Below are 18,179 nucleotides of genomic sequence, written 5' to 3'. Positions count from 1 at the left end.
TACATAGACGGTCGTTAATTATTTTTCTCTTTCTCTTTTCTCTGTGATTCTTCCCCAGATCAACTCGAAGAACAAAATGGTGAGTGTTCTGAATTACTCCCTAGTCATGGGCTCTGAAAGTCCCACATGAAGCTAGACTGTTGAATGTAAACAACTGTGACTGAAGGGGTCCCTTGTGATTTGGAATCCCTTGTGCATCACAGAGCTGAGACCTTGCTCCTCATATTAGGGTCAGTGAGGAGGTCGCTCAGAAGTAAAGAGACAAGGAGTTCTACACCTGCTATTTCCTTTTTCCCATACCCAAAAGGCATTGATGACCCACAGTCCATCTGCAGGGCATCAGCCAATACCTGAGGAGTTTGAAATTGCTCATGGTATCCCTAGTGACCATCATTCTCTTATTGGATCCATGCAACTAGTATGCCACCCTCAACATGAAAGACACATACATTTATGTCAACTTTCTACCACTGGAACCTTCCAGCTGACTCTCTCTTATATAGTCTAGTGCAGCGGTTCTCAAATTTTTTGGGCTCCAGAGCCCTTTACATGTGTAAAAATTTATGCAGAGCCCCAACGGTCCACTGATTGTATGTGTTGTACCTTTCTATGTTTCCAGTTTGTCAACCTTGTGGAGCCCCTAGAAATGTTTTGTGGAGCCCTAGGGCTCTGCGGAGCATAGTTTGAGAAACACTGGTCTAGTGAACTACAATCATCTCAAGCCCCTAGCACTAGGTATTTAGGCATTTCTCTCCCTGAGAATAGATGAATTTTTCTGACTGGCATGCTCTTACTCTTCATTGGGATGTCATTACGCACTTTCGCTGTTCCTGAGATCTCTAGAGCTGGGAATACTGGAGGGGCCTGTTTAAACGATTTGGAGATAACACATATTGCTACTGTTGCTCGTCCTATTGCACACACAAGGCAATACAGCTCAGCCCTTAGCCTATAGTCTCAATGGTTAATCACCTTTCTGCCTGACCATTTATCCATGAAAGTTTTCATCACTCTCACTGAATATTGGTTTTATTTCAGAAAACATATGGATGACTATACATAGTCTTTCTCTTTTTTCTCTTCTGTATAGTCTGGTGAACACCCACTTCTTTTATTGACTTGTTGTCATGCTTAATATAATGAAATAAGTACAGAAACTTGTTTTTCTACTATCTAGGAAGATGTCCATAGAATTAATCAGAGCAATGTATAGCAGTTGAAGGCTCTTTGCCTTTTACTGCCCATGGACAATGTTTAAGTTACTCAAGAAAGCAAGGATCTCATTCAACATGTTTAATTTGTAAGTCAAGGAACAAACACTGAACTGTTTTCTTCTCCTCCTCCCCATTTGTCTTTGGCAGAGGAATCCCAGAGAGAAAATGGTGAGTTGGCCTAAATTCCTGCATAGTGACAGATCAGATATCAGACTTTTCCTCTCCTCCAACTGTTTCCAAGAGAGCTATCTGTAGTAGAGATGCTCCCATACTCTGGGAAGGGGAGAGTCTGTAGGATACTCTGGAATTGTGGTATGTCAGGGAGGTGAGATCTCACAGCTGTTTGCACAGAAAATCAGAGGGGGAGAGGTGCAAGAAGGGCATGTGAGGGAAAATACTCATATGCTCCAGGAACTGAACATGTCCACTGAATGAAAAACCTCTGGGGTGTGAGGCAGGACAGAGCTGACACTGTTGCGATACTGTAATAACAGAGCCTATAGAGATGCTCCACCTCCTACCTCAGGGATGGAGGCAGAATAGACTTTCCTAATCAACTTCCATAAAAATGGGAAACCACACATGTGCAGAGCTTCTGGCACCCATTTTAGATTTGCACCCTATTCACTTCTTGTCTGTTTAATCATCACCACGAAGGTTCTTACCAATATGATTAAATATGTTTGGGACCTAATCTTTCATCTAGTCTTCTGTGGGGGGGGAATGGGCAAGTGACTAACCTCACAGAATGACTAGCTGGGAAAGGCTCTTTCCTCAACATCACCATGGTAATTATTTGTGCGACTCAAGAGATAAAGATTGTTGTTCTCACTCTGCAGCTTGCTAATACATAGATATAAATTAATTATTTTTTCTCTTTCCTTTTTCTTCTTGATTATTTACCAGAGCAACTCCAAGAGCAAAATGGTGAGTTATCTGAATTACACCCCAGTCATGGTATGTGATGATGCCACATGCAACTAGAAAGTTTTATTTTCACTTGTGTGGCTGGGGGATCTCTTGTGCCACAGGATCATTTGTATATCCGAGTGCATTACAGAGCTGAGAAATTGCTAGTTTTCTGCAAAGCAGTGTGCAGAGGAGATATTCCAGAGCCCATTGCAGAGGCCCTGAGAATGACAGAAATCAACAGAGACTCAGGATTCTATCCTGCTCTGATTAACCATCAGCAGAAGTTTGACCTGGACGTCGTATATACATACGCAGGGTGACTAGCCCATACTGTCCTCCATGCTGTACATGCGACTTCAGCCATATGTCTAGCTTCAAGTATGGATGCACAGTAAATCAAGGAACAGTTAATTCATGAAAATTGTTCTGTGTTTCTTGTCCTTCTGTACTAAAGATGGATGAATTCTTCTCTGAGGGCTTGTTGATCAGATGTTCCAATCAGATATACATGCATCATAGGCACAAGCATTGGAAGATTTTCCTCTTGTACCTTCCATCGGCGTCAGGCATGGAGCCCTTTGGTGTGGTGCCACTGGCTGCTGCTATATGCCACTGCCGTTCTCACGTCTCCCTCAGAAGTGAATGTGCTTCTCACATATTGGCTCTACCATGGAAAGGCATTATTTTGGGAAAATTCTCTGGCCTGAGTGATAGATGATAAGAGTTGTTCCTTCAGACCTCAAATTTGATGCTGTTCAAAGTCTCACCTGTTTCCTCATAAATTTATTCCAGTAAAACCAATACAGTTGGTATTTTCACTATTGGGTACATCCACTATTGGCCATTTTACTACAAGAAGTTAAATTGTAATAATGAAAGATTTGTTTCATTTTCAGGGAGCTTGCAGAGGAGAATACGTAAGTCTGTGTCTTTTTTTATGCTTTTGAATTATAAATATGTGGAATACTTGTGGAATAAGAAAAAGCATAGATTGATTATTAAACCTCATTATTCCTTCCCAATTTTGATGAAGCAGTTTCCTTGGTTTGCTTTTTCAATAATATATACAGACATTATCTATATCTGAAAACCGATGCGCATTTATGTCTCCAGTTATTATTTTATACTTCCATATCAAATCTTCCTGTACTAAAGCATAAATAAAATGCAAGTCTTGGTAATAGTGTCCAAACTTTATGTTCTCCATCCCCCATTTAAAAGATAAAAACTGCAATGGGTGACAGATCAGGTTTATTCTTTTCCAGAGACGCTGCAGAAAGAAAATGGTGAGTTTGTATAAGCACTAACACCCTTGTTTTATTTTCCTAACATATAATATATATCGTATATGAGTAAATATCATGTACATTCATTCTGAGTCCTAGTGGCGCCCCTCCACAATCTGGCACCTTAGGCATCCACCTCTCTTGGCCTCATGGTACGGCCAGCCCTGCGCTAGCTCCACCATCCTCCCTGCTATCCAAGCCAATTCAGCGATATCTGTACCTTCAAGAATGGATGCAGGGTAAATCATTGAGAATTGTTTGAGTTTTCTTGTCCTCCTTTACAAAAGGGAGAAGTGTTCTTCTTTGAGGGCTTGTTCACGTCTGTTCCACTCAGATGTGTATGCACGTTCTGTGCATTGGAGGGTTTTTTCCTCCAACAGCTCCTTGGCATAGTGCCACTGCCTGCTCTTGTATACCACCACTACCCTGAACTCTCCCTCAGTTCCTCCTACAATCTGTGTCAGCATTGGAAGAGGCTCTGTCACTCTCACTGGTTATTTGTTTTGTTTCAGAAAACCTACAGATTGCGATACGTAAGTCTGTGACTCCTCCCTCCTGTGTATTACCTGGCGAACACACACTAATCTCGTATAGTAGAAAATGGGTGAATTTATAGTTCAACCTCTCTGTGGTTTATGATCCCTTATGTTTGCTTGAAATTAGCAACACTGACAATTTCATGGCTCTGAGGATAATTTTGTGTTCTGACATTTGTATGTGAACTTCCCAAGTTTTTTTCAGTATGGCCAGCAGGAAATGTAACTCCCAGGAAAAAAAATGTAGTTCTTCTTCAAGAGGTCCCTGTGGATGCACTACTCTGAACCTTAATGCCATCCAGAGGCTTCATTCGCAGATTTTGAAGCAATTCCTGCAGGGGCTGTGCATGGGTGGCACCAACCAGGCCATGCGTGCAAGGAAGCATCATGCATGTGTGTCCTGAATCCTCCAGTTTCTTCTGAAATGCCTTTGGCCTGAGATGATGCTTCCCAGTTCCCTGTTTTGTTGCGGGTTTCTTTTTTTTACAATTCTGAAATTATTTAGTTTCTTAGTTAGTTCTTGTTCTTGTTGACGTTTTCTAGTTAGTTAGTTCTTAGTAGATAACTTTGTTTTACATCGTGATAGATTCTCCAGGCTTCAAACTCTGTGTCCCCACACAAAGGCAATGCCCATTTCTGACAGACACTGGCAACGTGTCAGATGTTTGGGAGAACAGCTTTGAACTTACAATTGCCCTTGCTGTACCAAACTGAAGGCCAGCGCTCCCAAGGACAGAGATCTGTGATTAAAGCTGATTGTAATGAAGAAAAGTTTATACCCTGCCTCTCACCCGGGTGCACAACCTAGGTGTCCCACCCCCTCTGGGACATTGCCAAAGAAAAGAGTACAGGTTTACAGAGGTTCCGCTTGATTTTAACATGGGTGGTAATCTGTGATCAAATACTCAGTTGGATCAATACCCACTGAATATGTGCCATCTGGAATATGGCCACGTCATGCTGTTCATATTGTTAGTAGTTTAAGTGTCCATATTTTACCTTCTCCCTCCCCCCATTCTAAAAAACAAAACTGCAAATGGTGACTGATCATGTTCTTTCTTTTGCAGAGCAACTGCAGAGGGAAAATGGTGAGTTTGTGTAAGGAGTAACACTCTGGTTTTCTTCCCCTAACGTATTATATATATCGCATATATGTAAATATCATGTCCACTCCCTAAATAATCCATTTTACCTCATGAGGCTCCAAAATATCAGTTCTGTTACGTATCATTTTCTGCTTATGTAATTCAATTGAAATCAGTGTGCTTAGTACGGAATTAATTCATTCTGTAAAATTAGATTTGAGGGTTCAAATCTGCATTACATATTAACAGGAACAAGGTTAATGCTTGCTTACCACTGAATGTGGAGTACCTTTCAAGGTCTCTGCATTAATGTTCAACATTCGTGATGTTAGCAGAAACTTCCCATGAGAATGGGTGAATTTTGTCCGTAATGAACGTGGAATATTCTCATTTTTAATTTAGAAATAACTTTTACTTTCCTTTGGCGACTTGGAACCTTTTTTTTTTGTTTACATAACACATCGAAAGAGAAATTTTAAAACTTCCATGGAGTTATCCAATTATATTGGGGCAGAGTAAGTGTTTCAGAAAAAGAAAAGTGCATTCCTGAATCCAAAAATAATTCCTTCAAAGAATTATGTGACTAGGCTCCCATTGCCTACAGGTTTGGTCCCTTAATTTGATAACAATAAATTTCATATATTGAAAAATGTTTGTGTTGTTCTTTTGCAGCCCAACTCAAGGAAGAGAAGGGTAAGTTGGTGGCAACTTCTGCACTTTGAAGGTAGAAGTGTCTGTCATTTCCCCATTGAGGAATGCAGCGAAGGCAGGATTTCTTTAATGCCTGCGGCTATGTCTATAGTGCTGAGCTTTTCTGACAGACGTATCTTTGCATGTCTTTAGCCAACTTTCCATTGCAGTCTAAAGATAGCCTTAGAGGACAGTGTCCTTCTACTTTTGCAATCACTTGGAAGTGAGTGAGTGTTGTACCTGGGACTGAGGAGAGTCAGGGTATTTCCATAGTCAGGTTGGTCCAGGTTGTCAGATGAGACTTCAAAGCCAGATTGTGCTTTTGTTGCTGAGTTTATCAGGGAAATGTTTAGCAACTAGCTCCGCACTGCAGCGTGCAAACCTCTGTAAGTGTTAATCAACTCTAGGATTTACTGAAGTATCTTCAGGGGGAATTCTTCTTTGAGTGATTGCTCATACCCATATGGTGATGTAGGTGGCTCGCTCAGATATGATCCGGAGGGCTTATCGTTCCATAACACTTCCACGTTCGCTGTCATCTTGTCTTCATCCCTAGCGGTACTCATCAGCCAGCTGTGGAACACCATGGAGTGGCATTGTTATTGTGCTGTATATAGTCCTCTGTCAATCCTTCCCGTTTAGTTCCTTCTTTCTACCGGGGTAGATTGGAGTGCTGATGGGGAAGGATATGGGTGCAGAAGTTTTAGGTTCTGAGAGGCACAGCAGGGCAAAGCCCATGCAGAGACTCTGTCCAGACCATGATACAGCAATGGGTCTCAAACACACTTCTCCAAAGAGCTGCTCCCAGACCGAGAACCCATGTCCTGTGCAGAGCTCCCAAAGAAGTAATAACAGTCAAACAGAAATATTTGCTAGAGCAGGAAATAGAACCCAGAAATTCTCCCTAGTGATCCAGTGAATTTACTACCAGACTGAGGGCTTTTCAAAATGTTTCCATGAGGACACAGATGTTTTGAGAACAAACGAACGAACAAAGAAACAAAATCTGGGGGGTTAAAAGCAAGCAAGCAGGAAAGTAGTATAACTTTTTTTTTAATTTCAAAATGAAGGTACATTTATACTGAAATGATCCAAAGTGGGGAAAAAAATCATAGTTTTAGGGACCCAAATATTTTTATTGATGTAAAAATGTGTACGGGAAATTTCAATATGAATTTTTCTGTTGTGCTTCAGAGGAAAAAGTAATTTTGGTCCCCCGTTACAGAAAGGACGTGGACGCATTACAGAAAGTCCAGAAAAGGACAATAAAAATGATTAGGGGGCTGGAGCACATGACGTATGAGGAGAGGATGATGGATTTGAACTTATGAAGTCGACAGAAAAGAAAATGAGGGGGTATATGATAGCATCTTTACCTACCGGAAGGAGGGTCCCAAATAGGATGGAGAGGGGCTGTTCTCAGCTGTGACAGAAGGGAGAATGAGGAGCCGAGGTCTGAAGAAGGGATGTCTAGAGATTTAAAAAAAATCACAATTAATCGAGTGATTTAAAAATGTAATGGGCGCTCTTGTGCTTTTCCACAAAAAAGTTCTTATGCAAGAAATCTGCACTGTAGACATAGCATTGTGGAATGAAAAAAAAAGGATTGATTAATCATTAAACCTCGCTCATCCTTCCCACTGTTGATTAAGCAGTTTCCCTGGTTTGCATTGTGAATAGCATTGACACACTTGAGGTACATCTGAGAGCTGGTGCTCATTTACATCCCCAGCTATTCTTTTAAACTTCCAGAGCAAATCTTCCTGCACTAAAGCATCAATGAAATGCAGGTCTTGGTAATACGGCTGCTTTTCTAAAAGACACCATGAAAGGAGAGGACCATTGAATATCGTACTAGCTCTTTTTCCAATTATGTTTGTACTTTTGTTTTATATTCTGGCATTTTCAAGTGAACACCCCAAATTATCCTCTAGGCCACGTAGTTCTCAAGCAACCGGATATCACAGTAAAGAAAATGTACAAATCAAAAGGACTGAGCATTGTGAGTGACTATAGCGTACAATTCATTCAGTAAATAATAGCAAGACTCTTTCAATTACTAAAAAACAACAAATGGTCTGGTAGCACTTTATAGACTAACAAAACATGTAGGTGGTATCATGAGCTTCTTCGTCGAGTAGTGTCCCCGAGGGTGCTCCACTCGAGGTGCTGGGTCCATCCCGGCGCCGCAAAACGGAGAAACTTCCACAGCAGTAGCCCTGCCGGCCTGCGCATGCGCTCCTGTTGCCTCGCGCCGTTCGCGCTGTTACAGCTGAGCGCGGGCCGGCTCGTCAGTTTCCTTCAACCGTCCGCGGCCACAGACGGACCTACAGACGGACCTAGGACGTGCTCCCTCTCCGGCCTGAGGAAAAAGAAAGGGAGTTTCAGTTAGAAATTTGTTTGTCACTTGGCAGTTTATAGTGAGGATAGTGTTAATAGTTCTTAGTAGTTTTTTACTTAGTCAGTTAGTTAGTTAGTCTCAAGTTCCTTGTTTCCGTCCTATTTTACTTTTTGTAGTAGCCTTTAAAAGCACTTTGAAGGTAGAAGGGTCTGTCATTTTCCCATTGAGGAATACAGCGAAGGCAGGATTTCTTTAATGCCTGCGACTATGTCTATAGTGCCGAGCATTTCCGATATACGTATCTTTGCATGCCTTTACCCAACTTTTCATTGCAGTCTAGACATAGCCTGAGAGGGCGGTATCCTTCTGCTTTTGCAGTCATTGGAAGTGAGTGAGTGTTGTACCTGGGACTGAGGAGAGTCAGGGTATTTCCATAGTCAGGTTGGTCCAGGTTGTCAGATGAGACTGCAAAGCCAGATTGTGCTTTTGTTGCTGAGTTTATCAGGGAAATGTTTAGCAACTAGCTCCGCACTGCAGTGTGCAAACCTCTGTAAGTGTTAATCTACTCTAGGATTTACCAAAATATCTTTGGGGCAATTCTTCTTTAAGTGATTGCTCATACTTATATGGAGATGTAGGTGGCTCGCTCAGATATGATCCAGAGGGCTTATCATTCCATAACACTTCCACATTCGCTGTCAGGAAATAGAACCCAGAAATTCTCCCTAGTGATCCAGTGAATTTACTACCAGACTGAGGGCTTTTCAAAATGTTTCCATAAGGACATATATGTTTTGAGAACAAACGAACAAACAAAGAAACAAAATCTGGATGATTGAAACCAAGCAAGCAGGAAAGTAGTATAACTTTGGGTTGTTTTTTTTTATTTCAAAACGAAGTTACATTTGTACTGAAATGATCAAAAGTGGGGAAAAATCATAGTTTTAGGGACCCAAATGTTTTCATTGATGTAAAAATGTGTACAGGAAATGTAATCTGAATTTTCCTGTCTTAAGAACAAAAAGGAACAACACAGTCAATCAGATTTTGCTTTATGTTTCTTGTCCACATTTAGAAATCAAAAAAGAGTTTCCAGAAGCAGGTAAGATTTCCATTCTACCTCCATCAGCAAAGCTCAAGTCTCTGCCTAGGGGGCTGCATCTGCTCTTGGAGCGGGGTGGGTGATTAGCAGATCACTAAGACATACTCGTGCTACCTCTTATCTGGGTCGGCTGCTCAAAAATTGTGTCACATTGTTAACGCAGGTCATGTGTTCATGTGTACAAGCTAGCCACTCCAAGTACAACCCCACTGGCCTCTGGGGGGCATATACAGGGTGGCTAGCCCAAGATCAGCCCACAATATTTGGCCCCTGAGGGAGGGAGCTCAAATGACGCCCCCATATGCACATATGCACTAGCAGCAGACACAGTATTCTGCATTCTGGGTCCTAGTGGCGCCCCTCCACAATCTGGCACCTGAGGTGGCCGCCTCTGTTGGTCTCATGGTACGGCCAGCCCTGTGCTAGCTCCACCATCTTCCCTGCTGTCCAAACCAATTCAGCGATATCTGTACCTTCAAGAATAGATGCAGGGGAAATCACTGAAAATTGTTTGAGTTTTCTTGTCCTCCTTTACAAAAGGGAGAAATGTTCTTCTTTGAGGGCTTGTTCACACCTGTTCCACTCAGAAGTGTATTCGTGTTCTGTGCATTGGAGGGTTTTTTCCTCCAGCAGCTCCTTGGCATGGCGCCCCTGGCTGCTCTTGTATACCACCACTGCCCTGAACCCTCCCTCAGTTCCTCCTACAATCTGTGTCAGCATTGGAAAAGGCTCTGTCACTCTCACTGGTTATTTGTTTTGTTTCAGAAAACCTACGGATAGCGATACGTAAGTCTGTGTCTCCTTCCTCCTGTGTATTGTCTGGCGAACACACACTAATCTCGTATAGTAAAAATGGGTGAATTTATAGTTCAACTTCTCTGCACTTTATGATCTCTTTTGTTTGCTTGAAATTAGCAACACTGACTATTTCATGGCTCTGAGGATAATTTTGTGTTCTGGCATCTGTATTTAAACTTTCCAAATTTTTTTTTGAGTGCGGCCAGCAGTAAATATAACTCCCAGGAAAAATAATGTATTTCTTCTTCAAGAGGTCCCTGTGGATGCACCACTCTGAACCTTAGTGCCGTCCCGGGGCTTCGTTCGGAAATTTTGAAGCAGTTCCTGCAGGGGCTGCGCATGCACGGCACCAACTGGCCCATGCATTCCAGGAGGCATCATGCATGTGTTTCCTGAGTCCTCCAGTTCCTTCTCAACTGCCTTTGGCCTGAGATACAGCTCCCCAGTTCCCCGTTTTGTTGCGTTTTTTTTTTTTGACAATTCTGAAATTATTTAGTTTCTTAGTTAGTTCCTGCTCATAGACTCATAGACTTTAAGGTCAGAAGGGACCATTATGATCATCTAGTCTGACCCCCTGCACAGTGCAGGCCACAGAATCTCGCCCACCCCTCTTAGAATAATCCTCTCACCTATGTCTCAGATATTGAAGCCTTCAAATACTTTGAAGGCCCCAACATGCAGAGAGTCCTTCAGCTGTGATCTGTGCCCAATGCTACAGAGGAAGGCGAAAAACCTCCAGGGCCTCTGCCAATCTACCCTGGAGGAAAATTCCTTCCTGACCCCAAATATGGCGATCAGCTAAACCCTGAGCATGTGGGCAAGACTCACCAGCCAGACACCCAGAAAGTTCCCTATAGCAACTCCTATCATCCCTCCATTGACCTATTTCCAACTGATAATGAATGGTCAATTAGTTACCACGATCATGTTATTTCATCCAACCATCCCCTTATCATAGAATCATAGAACTGGAAGAGACCTCAGAAGGTCGTCAAGTCCAACCCCCCGCTCTAGGCAGGACCAATCCCATCTAAATCAACCCGGCCAGGGCTTTGTCAAGCCGAGACTTAAACACCTCTAGGGATGGAGACTCCACTACTTCCCTAGGTAACCCATTCCAATGCTTCACTACCCTCCTAGTAAAATAGTTTTTCCTAATATCCAATCTGGACCTCTCCCACCACAACTTGAGACCATTGCTCCTTGTTCTGCCATCTGTCACTACTGAGAACAGCCTCTCTCCATCCTCTTTGGAACCTCCCTTCAGGAAGTTGAAGGCTGCTATCAAGTCCCCTTCTCTTGTTGACGTTATCTAGTTAATTAGTTCTTAGTAGTTAACAACTTTGTTTTACATCGTGATAGATTCTCCAGGCTTCAAACTCTGTGTCCCTGCACAAAGGCAATGCCCATTTCCGACAGACACTTGCAACGTGTCAGATGTTTGCGAGAACATTTGCCCTTGCTGTGCCAAACTGAAGGCCAGGGATCCCAAGAACAGAGATCTCTGATTAAAGCTGATTGTTATGAAGAAAAGTTTATACACTGCCTCTCACCTGGGTATACAATCTAGGTGTACCACCCCTCAGGGACATTACCCAGAAAAAGAGTACAGATTTACAGAGGTTCCGCTTGTACTTAAGATGGGTGGTAATCTGTGACCAAATACTCAGTTGGATCAATACCCACTGAATATGTGCCATCTGGAATATAGCCACGTCATGCTATTCATACTGTTAGTAGTTTAAGTGTCCCTCCCCCCATTCTAAACACCAAAACTGGAAATGGTGACTGATTATATTCTTTCTTTTGCAGAGCAACTGCAGAGAGAAAATGGTGAGTTTGTGTAATCAGTAACACCCTGGTTTTCTTTCCCTAATATATAATATATAGAGTGTATGTGTAAATATCATGTCGACTCCCTAAATATACCATTACACCTCATCAGACTCCAAATGATCAGTTAGGAATCATTTTCTGTTTATTTAATTCAATTGAAATCAATGTGCTGCATACGGAATTAATTCAATCTGTAAACTTAGATTTGAGGGTTCAAATCTGCATTACACATTAATAGGAACAAAGTTAATGCTTGCTTCCCACTGCATGTGGAGTACATTTCAAGGTCTCTGCATTAACGTTCAACATTTGTGATGTTAGCAGAAATTTCCCATAAGAACGGGTGAATTTTGTCACTAATAAACGATGAATATTCTCATTCTTAATTTAGAAATAACTTTTCCTTTCCTTTGATGATTTGGAACCCCTCTTTTTATTTTAACATAAGAAATCGAAAGAGACATTTTAAAGCTTACATGGAGTTATCCAATCATATTGGGGCAGAGTAAGTATTTCAGAAAAAGAAAAGCACATTCCTGAATCCAAAACTACTTCCGTCAAAGAATTATGTGACTAGACTTCCATTGCCTGCACTGGGATCGGAGTTTGGCCATGAATTTGATAACAATAAATTTCATATAATGAAAATTGTTATTTGTTTTGTTCTTTTGCAGCCCAACTCAAGGAACAGAAGGGTAAGTTGGTGGCAGCTTCTGCACTTTGGAGGTAGAAGGGTCTGTCATTTCCCCCTTGAGGGATATAGAGAAGGCAGGATTTCTTTAATGCCTGAGTCTACGTCTATAGTGCCGAGCTTTTCCGAGATACGTATCTTTGCATGTCTTTTCCCAATTTTTCACTGCAACCTAGACATAGCCTGAGAGGGCTGCATCCTGCTTTTGCAGGAGTGAGTGAGTGACTGTTGTAACTGGGACTGAGGAGAGTCAGGGTATTTTCATAGTCAGGTTGGTCCAGATTGGCAGGTGAGACTGCTAAGCCAGATTGTGCTTTAGTTGCTGAGTTTATCAGGGAAATGTTTAGCAACTAGCTCCACACTGCACCGTGCAAACGTCTGTAAGTGTTAATCTACTCTCGGATTTACTAAAGTATCTTCAGGGGGGATTCTTCTCTGAGTGATTGCTCATACCCATATGGAGATGTACGTGGCTCACTCAGATATTATCCAGAGGGCTTATCGTTCCATAACACTACCACGTTGGCTGTCATCTTAAGTCTTCATCCCTAGCGGTACTCATCAGTCAGCTGTGGAACACCATGGAGTGGCATTGTTATCGTGCTGTATATAGTTCTCTGTCAATCCTTCCCCATTTCGTTCCTTCTTACCACCGGGGGTAGATTGGGGTGCTGATGGGGGATAGATATGGGTGTAGAAGTTTTAGGTTCTGAGGAGTGCAGCTGGGCAAAGCCCATGCAGAGACTCTGTCCAGACCAGGATACAGCAATGGGTCTCAAACATTCTTTTCCAAAGAGCTGCTCCCACACTGAGAACCCATGTCCTGTGCAGAGCCCCCAAAGAAGTCATAACAGTCACACGGAAATATTTGCTAGAGCAGGAAATAGAACCCAGAAATTCTCCCTAGCGGTCCAGTGAATTTACTACGAGACTGAGGGCTTTTCAAAATGTTTCCATGAGGACATAGATGTTTTGAGAACAAACAAACAAACAAACAAAAAACAAACAAAATCTGGGGGATTAAAAGCAAGCAGGCAGAAAAGTATTTTAACATTTGGGTTTTTTTTAAATTTCAAAACGAAGTTACATTTGTACTGAAATTATCAAAAGTGGGGAAAAAAGTCCATTTTAGGGACCCAAATGTTTTCATTGATGTAAAAATGTGTACAGGAAATTTCAATATGAATTTTTCTGTTTTGCTTCAGAGGAACAAGTAATTTTAAACTCCTGGAAATAATAAGTAAATATAAATTCTGACTTTACTGAACATTTATCTAGATTGTGTGCTCAGTCTCTATCTGTTTCATGGCCAGATTTTATAACCGTACCCTACCATCTGATGTTTTTCTGAAGTAATTTGTCCAATTTTGGGCCCCCATTACAGAAAGGACGTGGACGTATTACAGAAAGTCCAGCAAAGGGCAATAAAAATGATTAGGGGGCTGGAGCACATGGCCTATGAGGAAAGGATGATGGAATTGGACTTATTTAGTCTACAGAAGAGAAGAATAGGGGGAAATGATAGCATCTTTAACTGCCGGAAGAGGGGTCCCAAAGAGGATGGAGAGGGGCTGTTCTCAGCTGTGACAGAAGGGAGAATGAGGAGCAATGGTCTCAAGTAGGGCTGTCAAGAGATTTTAAAAAAGCACAAGTAATCGAGTGATTTAAAAATGTAATGGGCGCTCTTGTGCTTTTCCACAAAAGTTCTTATGCAAGTAGCCTGCACTGTAGACAGAGCCTTGGGGAATGAAAAAAAAGGATTGATTAATCTTTAAACCTCTCTCATCCTTCCCACTATTGATGAAGCAGTTTCTCTGGTTTGCATTGTGAATTACATTGACACACTTGAGGTACATCTGAGAGCTGGTGCTCATTTACGTCCCCAGCTATTCTTTTAAACTTCCAAAGCAAATCTTCCTGCACTAAAGCATCAATGAAATGCAGGTCTTGGTAATACGGCTGCTTTCCTAAAAGACACCATGAAAGGAGAGGACCATGGAACATCATACTAGCTTCTTTGCCAATTATGTTTGTAGTTTTGTTTTATATTCTGGCATTTTGAAGTGAACAACCCAAATTATCCTCTACGCCATGTAATTCTCAAGCAACCGGATATCACAGTAAAGAAAATGTACAAATCAAAAGGACTGAGCATTGTGAGTGACTATAGCGTACAATTCATTCAGTAAATAATAGCAAGACTCTTTCAATTTCTAAAAAACAACAAATGGTCTGGTAGCACTTTATAGACTAACAAAACATGTAGGTCTTATCATGAGCTTTTATGGACACAGCCCATTTGCTGACACCCATCTTAGGAGGGTTAGATTTGTGCCCTGTGGACTTCTTTTCCACTTGCACATGACTGTAAAAGTTTCTGCTGAAATTGTACAATATAGAGGGGACCTAATCTCCCTCCCAGTGTTCTGGGCAGAAAAATGGGCATGTGACCAGCTCCTTAGAATGACAAGAGCTGACAAAGGCTCTTTCCCGCTAAATGGCCAATAACCATTGTCAACATTTGTATTAATCTTGCTCTACAGATGGCTAAACCATAGACGGCCATTCATTATTTTTCTCATGCTCTTTTCTCTGTGATTCTTTCCCAGAGCAACTCCGAAAAGCAAATGGTGAGTGTTCTGAATTACTCCTCCTTCGCAGGCTCCGATAGTCCCGCATGCAGCTAGACTGTTACATGGAAACTTCCATGGGTGGAGGATCTCTTGTGCAGCACAGAGTTGAGCCCTTGCTAGCCTTCTGCAAATCCATGCGCAGGGCTGTGTTGGACAAGTATTGAGGGAGCATGTCTGTTTTATCGCACATCTCTGGTTGGGGATCCTGGAGTTCAATGCTTTTTCAGACCTGCCTAGCTGGCAATCAGTGACACCCTCCAAACACCTCACAACTCCTCTGAGAGATGAGGAAACAGTCCTTCCCACCCCTCAAACTGAGCACCAGCCATCCCTCCAAGATACCCAGAGGAGTTCCTTGGAAATTTCAATTCAGTCTCCTGGGATTCAATGAAACTCTACTGGTTGGGTTCTGAGCCCCTTTCAGATTCTTGCCAGGTCCTCTTTGCCTGCTGCTTCATGCTGACACGTTAGAAAATGTGCCCCAATTTTTGGTACTCGGTTTCCAATACCTGATGATGAGCTCATCAAATCTTTGGCCCACAATGTTCTGATATCCCCCACGCATCCCCTACAGCGAGGCTGTAATTTTGCAGGGCCATGTCTACACTAGTTGATTATTTCAAATATACTAATTTTGACTTCTGGACACCCGATTTCACAACTTCACATTTCTGTCCCTTCGATATGGGCAAGAATGGACTGTAGTCTGAGACAGACTCTGTTGATGCGGATGTGGTACCTCACACTCAGAGCCCCAGGGCGTTACCTGTGGAGCTATGGGAGGCACCCCGGGGGCCCATTAGTTTTTATTATCTGCATTGGAGCAGCCACATTAATGTTATTTCAGACATAAAAGTTCTGGAGAACCCTTAGTCCTCATGAAAAGCAGGACCATGGAGCTCGAATTCCTCAGCCCCTTCTACCTAAGTAACAGTTTTGAATTCATGTGGATGCTTCACTAACAAAATTTGAGTTTGGGGTCTTATTTCAGACGAACGTCCTTGTGTAGACCAGGACTAAGAATTTATGAACTGCCCCCTCTCTCCCTTGGGAATGTTTGGGAAATGTGGTTCAGTTGATCCCACCACCCAGGAAAAATGGCAACTGGGATTTACAGGGACCTCTCAATGGGAAGTTTCCACAGCATTCTGTGGCCACAGGAAGGGTGTGTGAATTTGTAGAGGAATGGTGGAGCAACTTTGCCTCCCTGCAGAGCCCTTGAGAATGGCAGGAGTTGAAAGAGACCTGGGATTCAGACCTCCTCTGATTAGCCAGCAACAGCAGTTTGACCTTAACTCTCTGGGGAGCAGGATTTCCGTCCAATGTCTGTGTGTGTCTTAAGGATAAAAAGGAACAACACAGTCAATCAGTGATTTTGCTTTATGTTTCTTGTCCTCATTTAGAAAGTAAAAAAGAGTTTCCAGAAGCAGGTAAGATTTCCATTCTACCTCCATCAGCAAAGCTCAAGTCTCTGCCTAGGTGGCTGCAGCTGCTCTTGGAGCAGGGTGGGTGATTAGCAGATCATTAAAACATGCTCCTGCTACCTCTTCTCTGGCTAGGCTGCTCAAAAATTGTGTCACATTTTTAACTCAGGTCATGTGTTCATGTGTACAAGCTAGCCACTCCAAGTACAACCCCACTGGCTCCTGGGGGGGGCATATACAGGGTGGCTAGCCCAAAATCAGCCCACAGTATTTGGCCCCTGAGGCAGGGAGCTCAAATAACGCCCCCATATGCACATATGCACCAGCAGCAGACACAATGTTCTACATTCTGGGTCCTAGTGGCGCCCCTCCACAATCTGACACCTGAAGCGGCTGCCTCTGTTGGCCTCGCTAGCCCTGCTCTAGCTCCACCATCCTCCCTGCTGTCCATGCCAATTCAGCGATATCTGTACCTTCAAGAATAGATGCAGGGTAAATCATTGAAAATTGTTTGAGTTTTCCTGTCCTCCTTTACAAAAGGGAGAAGTGTTCTTCTTTGAGGGCTTGTTCACGCCTGTTCCACTCAAAAGTGTATTCGTCTTCTGTGCATTGGAGGTTTTTTTCCTCCAGCAGCTCCTTGGCATGTTGCCACTGCCTGCTTTTGTATACCACCACTGCCCTGAACTCTCCCTCAGTTCCTCCTACAATCTGTGTCAGCATTGGAAAAGGCTCTGTGACTCTCACTGGTTATTTGTTTTGTTTCAGAAAACCTACAGATTGTGATACGTAAGTCTGTGACTCCTTCCTCCTGTGTATTGTCTGGCGAACACACACTAATCTCGTATAGTAGAAAATGGTTAATTGTATAGTTCAACTTCTCTGCAGGGGCTGTGCATGCGTGGCACCAACTGGCCCATGCAAACTAGGAGGCATCATGCATGTGTTTCCTGAGTCCTCCAGTTTCTTCTCAACTGCCTTTAGCCTGAGATGCAGCTCCCCAGTTCCCTGTTTTGTTGCGTTGTTTTTTTTTTTTTGACAATTCTGAAATTATTTAGTTTCTTAGTTCCTGCTCTTGTTGACGTTATCTAGTTAATTAGTTCTTAGTAGTTAACAACTTTGTTTTACATCGTGATAGATTCTCCAGGCTTCAAACTCTGTGTCCCTGCACAAAGGCAATGCCCATTTATGACAGACACTTGCAATGTGTCAGATGTTTGCGAGAACATTTGCCCTTGCTGTGCCAAACTGAAGGCCAGGGATCCCAAGAACAGAGATCTCTGATTAAAGCTGATTGTAATGAAGAAAAGTTTATACCCCGCCTCTCACCTGGTTCTAAAATCTAGGTGTACCACCCCTCAGGGACGTTACCCAACAAAAGAGTACAGATTTACAGAGGTTCCGCATGTACTTAATATGGGTGGTAATCTGTGACCAAATACTCACTTGGATCAAAACCCACTGAATAGGTGCCATCTGGAATATGGCCACGTCATGCTGTTCATACTGTTAGTAATTGAAGAGTCCACATTTTACATTCTCCTTCCCCCCGTTCTAAAAAACAAAATTGCAAATGGTGACTGATTATGTACTTTCTTTTGCAGAGCAACTGCAGACAGAAAAAGGTGAGTTTG

The 18,179-nt window shown here is 42.5% G+C and overlaps 1 protein-coding gene across 15 annotated transcripts in view; it reads left to right on the top strand.

The window, feature by feature from the left end:
* Positions 1–18,179, top strand: part of LOC102452695 (uncharacterized) — an 89,816-nt gene that overhangs the window by 50,656 nt on the left and 20,981 nt on the right. For 12 of the 15 annotated variants that reach the window (XM_089770009.1, XM_089770004.1, XM_089770006.1 and 9 more), the window contains 12 exons: positions 59–79; positions 1,362–1,382; positions 2,121–2,141; positions 3,023–3,043; positions 3,392–3,412; positions 3,925–3,945; positions 5,016–5,036; positions 5,706–5,726; positions 15,101–15,121; positions 16,528–16,554; positions 17,314–17,334; positions 18,150–18,170. In XM_089770009.1, coding sequence (XP_089626135.1) covers positions 59–79; positions 1,362–1,382; positions 2,121–2,141; positions 3,023–3,043; positions 3,392–3,412; positions 3,925–3,945; positions 5,016–5,036; positions 5,706–5,726; positions 15,101–15,121; positions 16,528–16,554; positions 17,314–17,334; positions 18,150–18,170 — 258 coding nt within the window. Of the gene's footprint in view, positions 1–58; positions 80–1,361; positions 1,383–2,120; positions 2,142–3,022; positions 3,044–3,391; positions 3,413–3,924; positions 3,946–5,015; positions 5,037–5,705; positions 5,727–9,139; positions 9,167–9,931; positions 9,953–11,776; positions 11,798–15,100; positions 15,122–16,527; positions 16,555–17,313; positions 17,335–18,149; positions 18,171–18,179 lie in introns of all 15 variants that reach the window. The other 3 variants (XM_089770005.1, XM_089770003.1, XM_089770011.1) reach the window with 3 other exon arrangements.

The sequence above is a fragment of the Pelodiscus sinensis genome, chromosome 18, assembly GCF_052426305.1.
Source record: "Pelodiscus sinensis isolate ZL-2025 chromosome 18, ASM5242630v1, whole genome shotgun sequence".
Taxonomy (NCBI): Eukaryota; Metazoa; Chordata; order Testudines; family Trionychidae; genus Pelodiscus; species Pelodiscus sinensis.
Note: the sequence above shows the minus strand (reverse complement) of the source record. Positions and strands in the feature narration are given on the sequence as shown.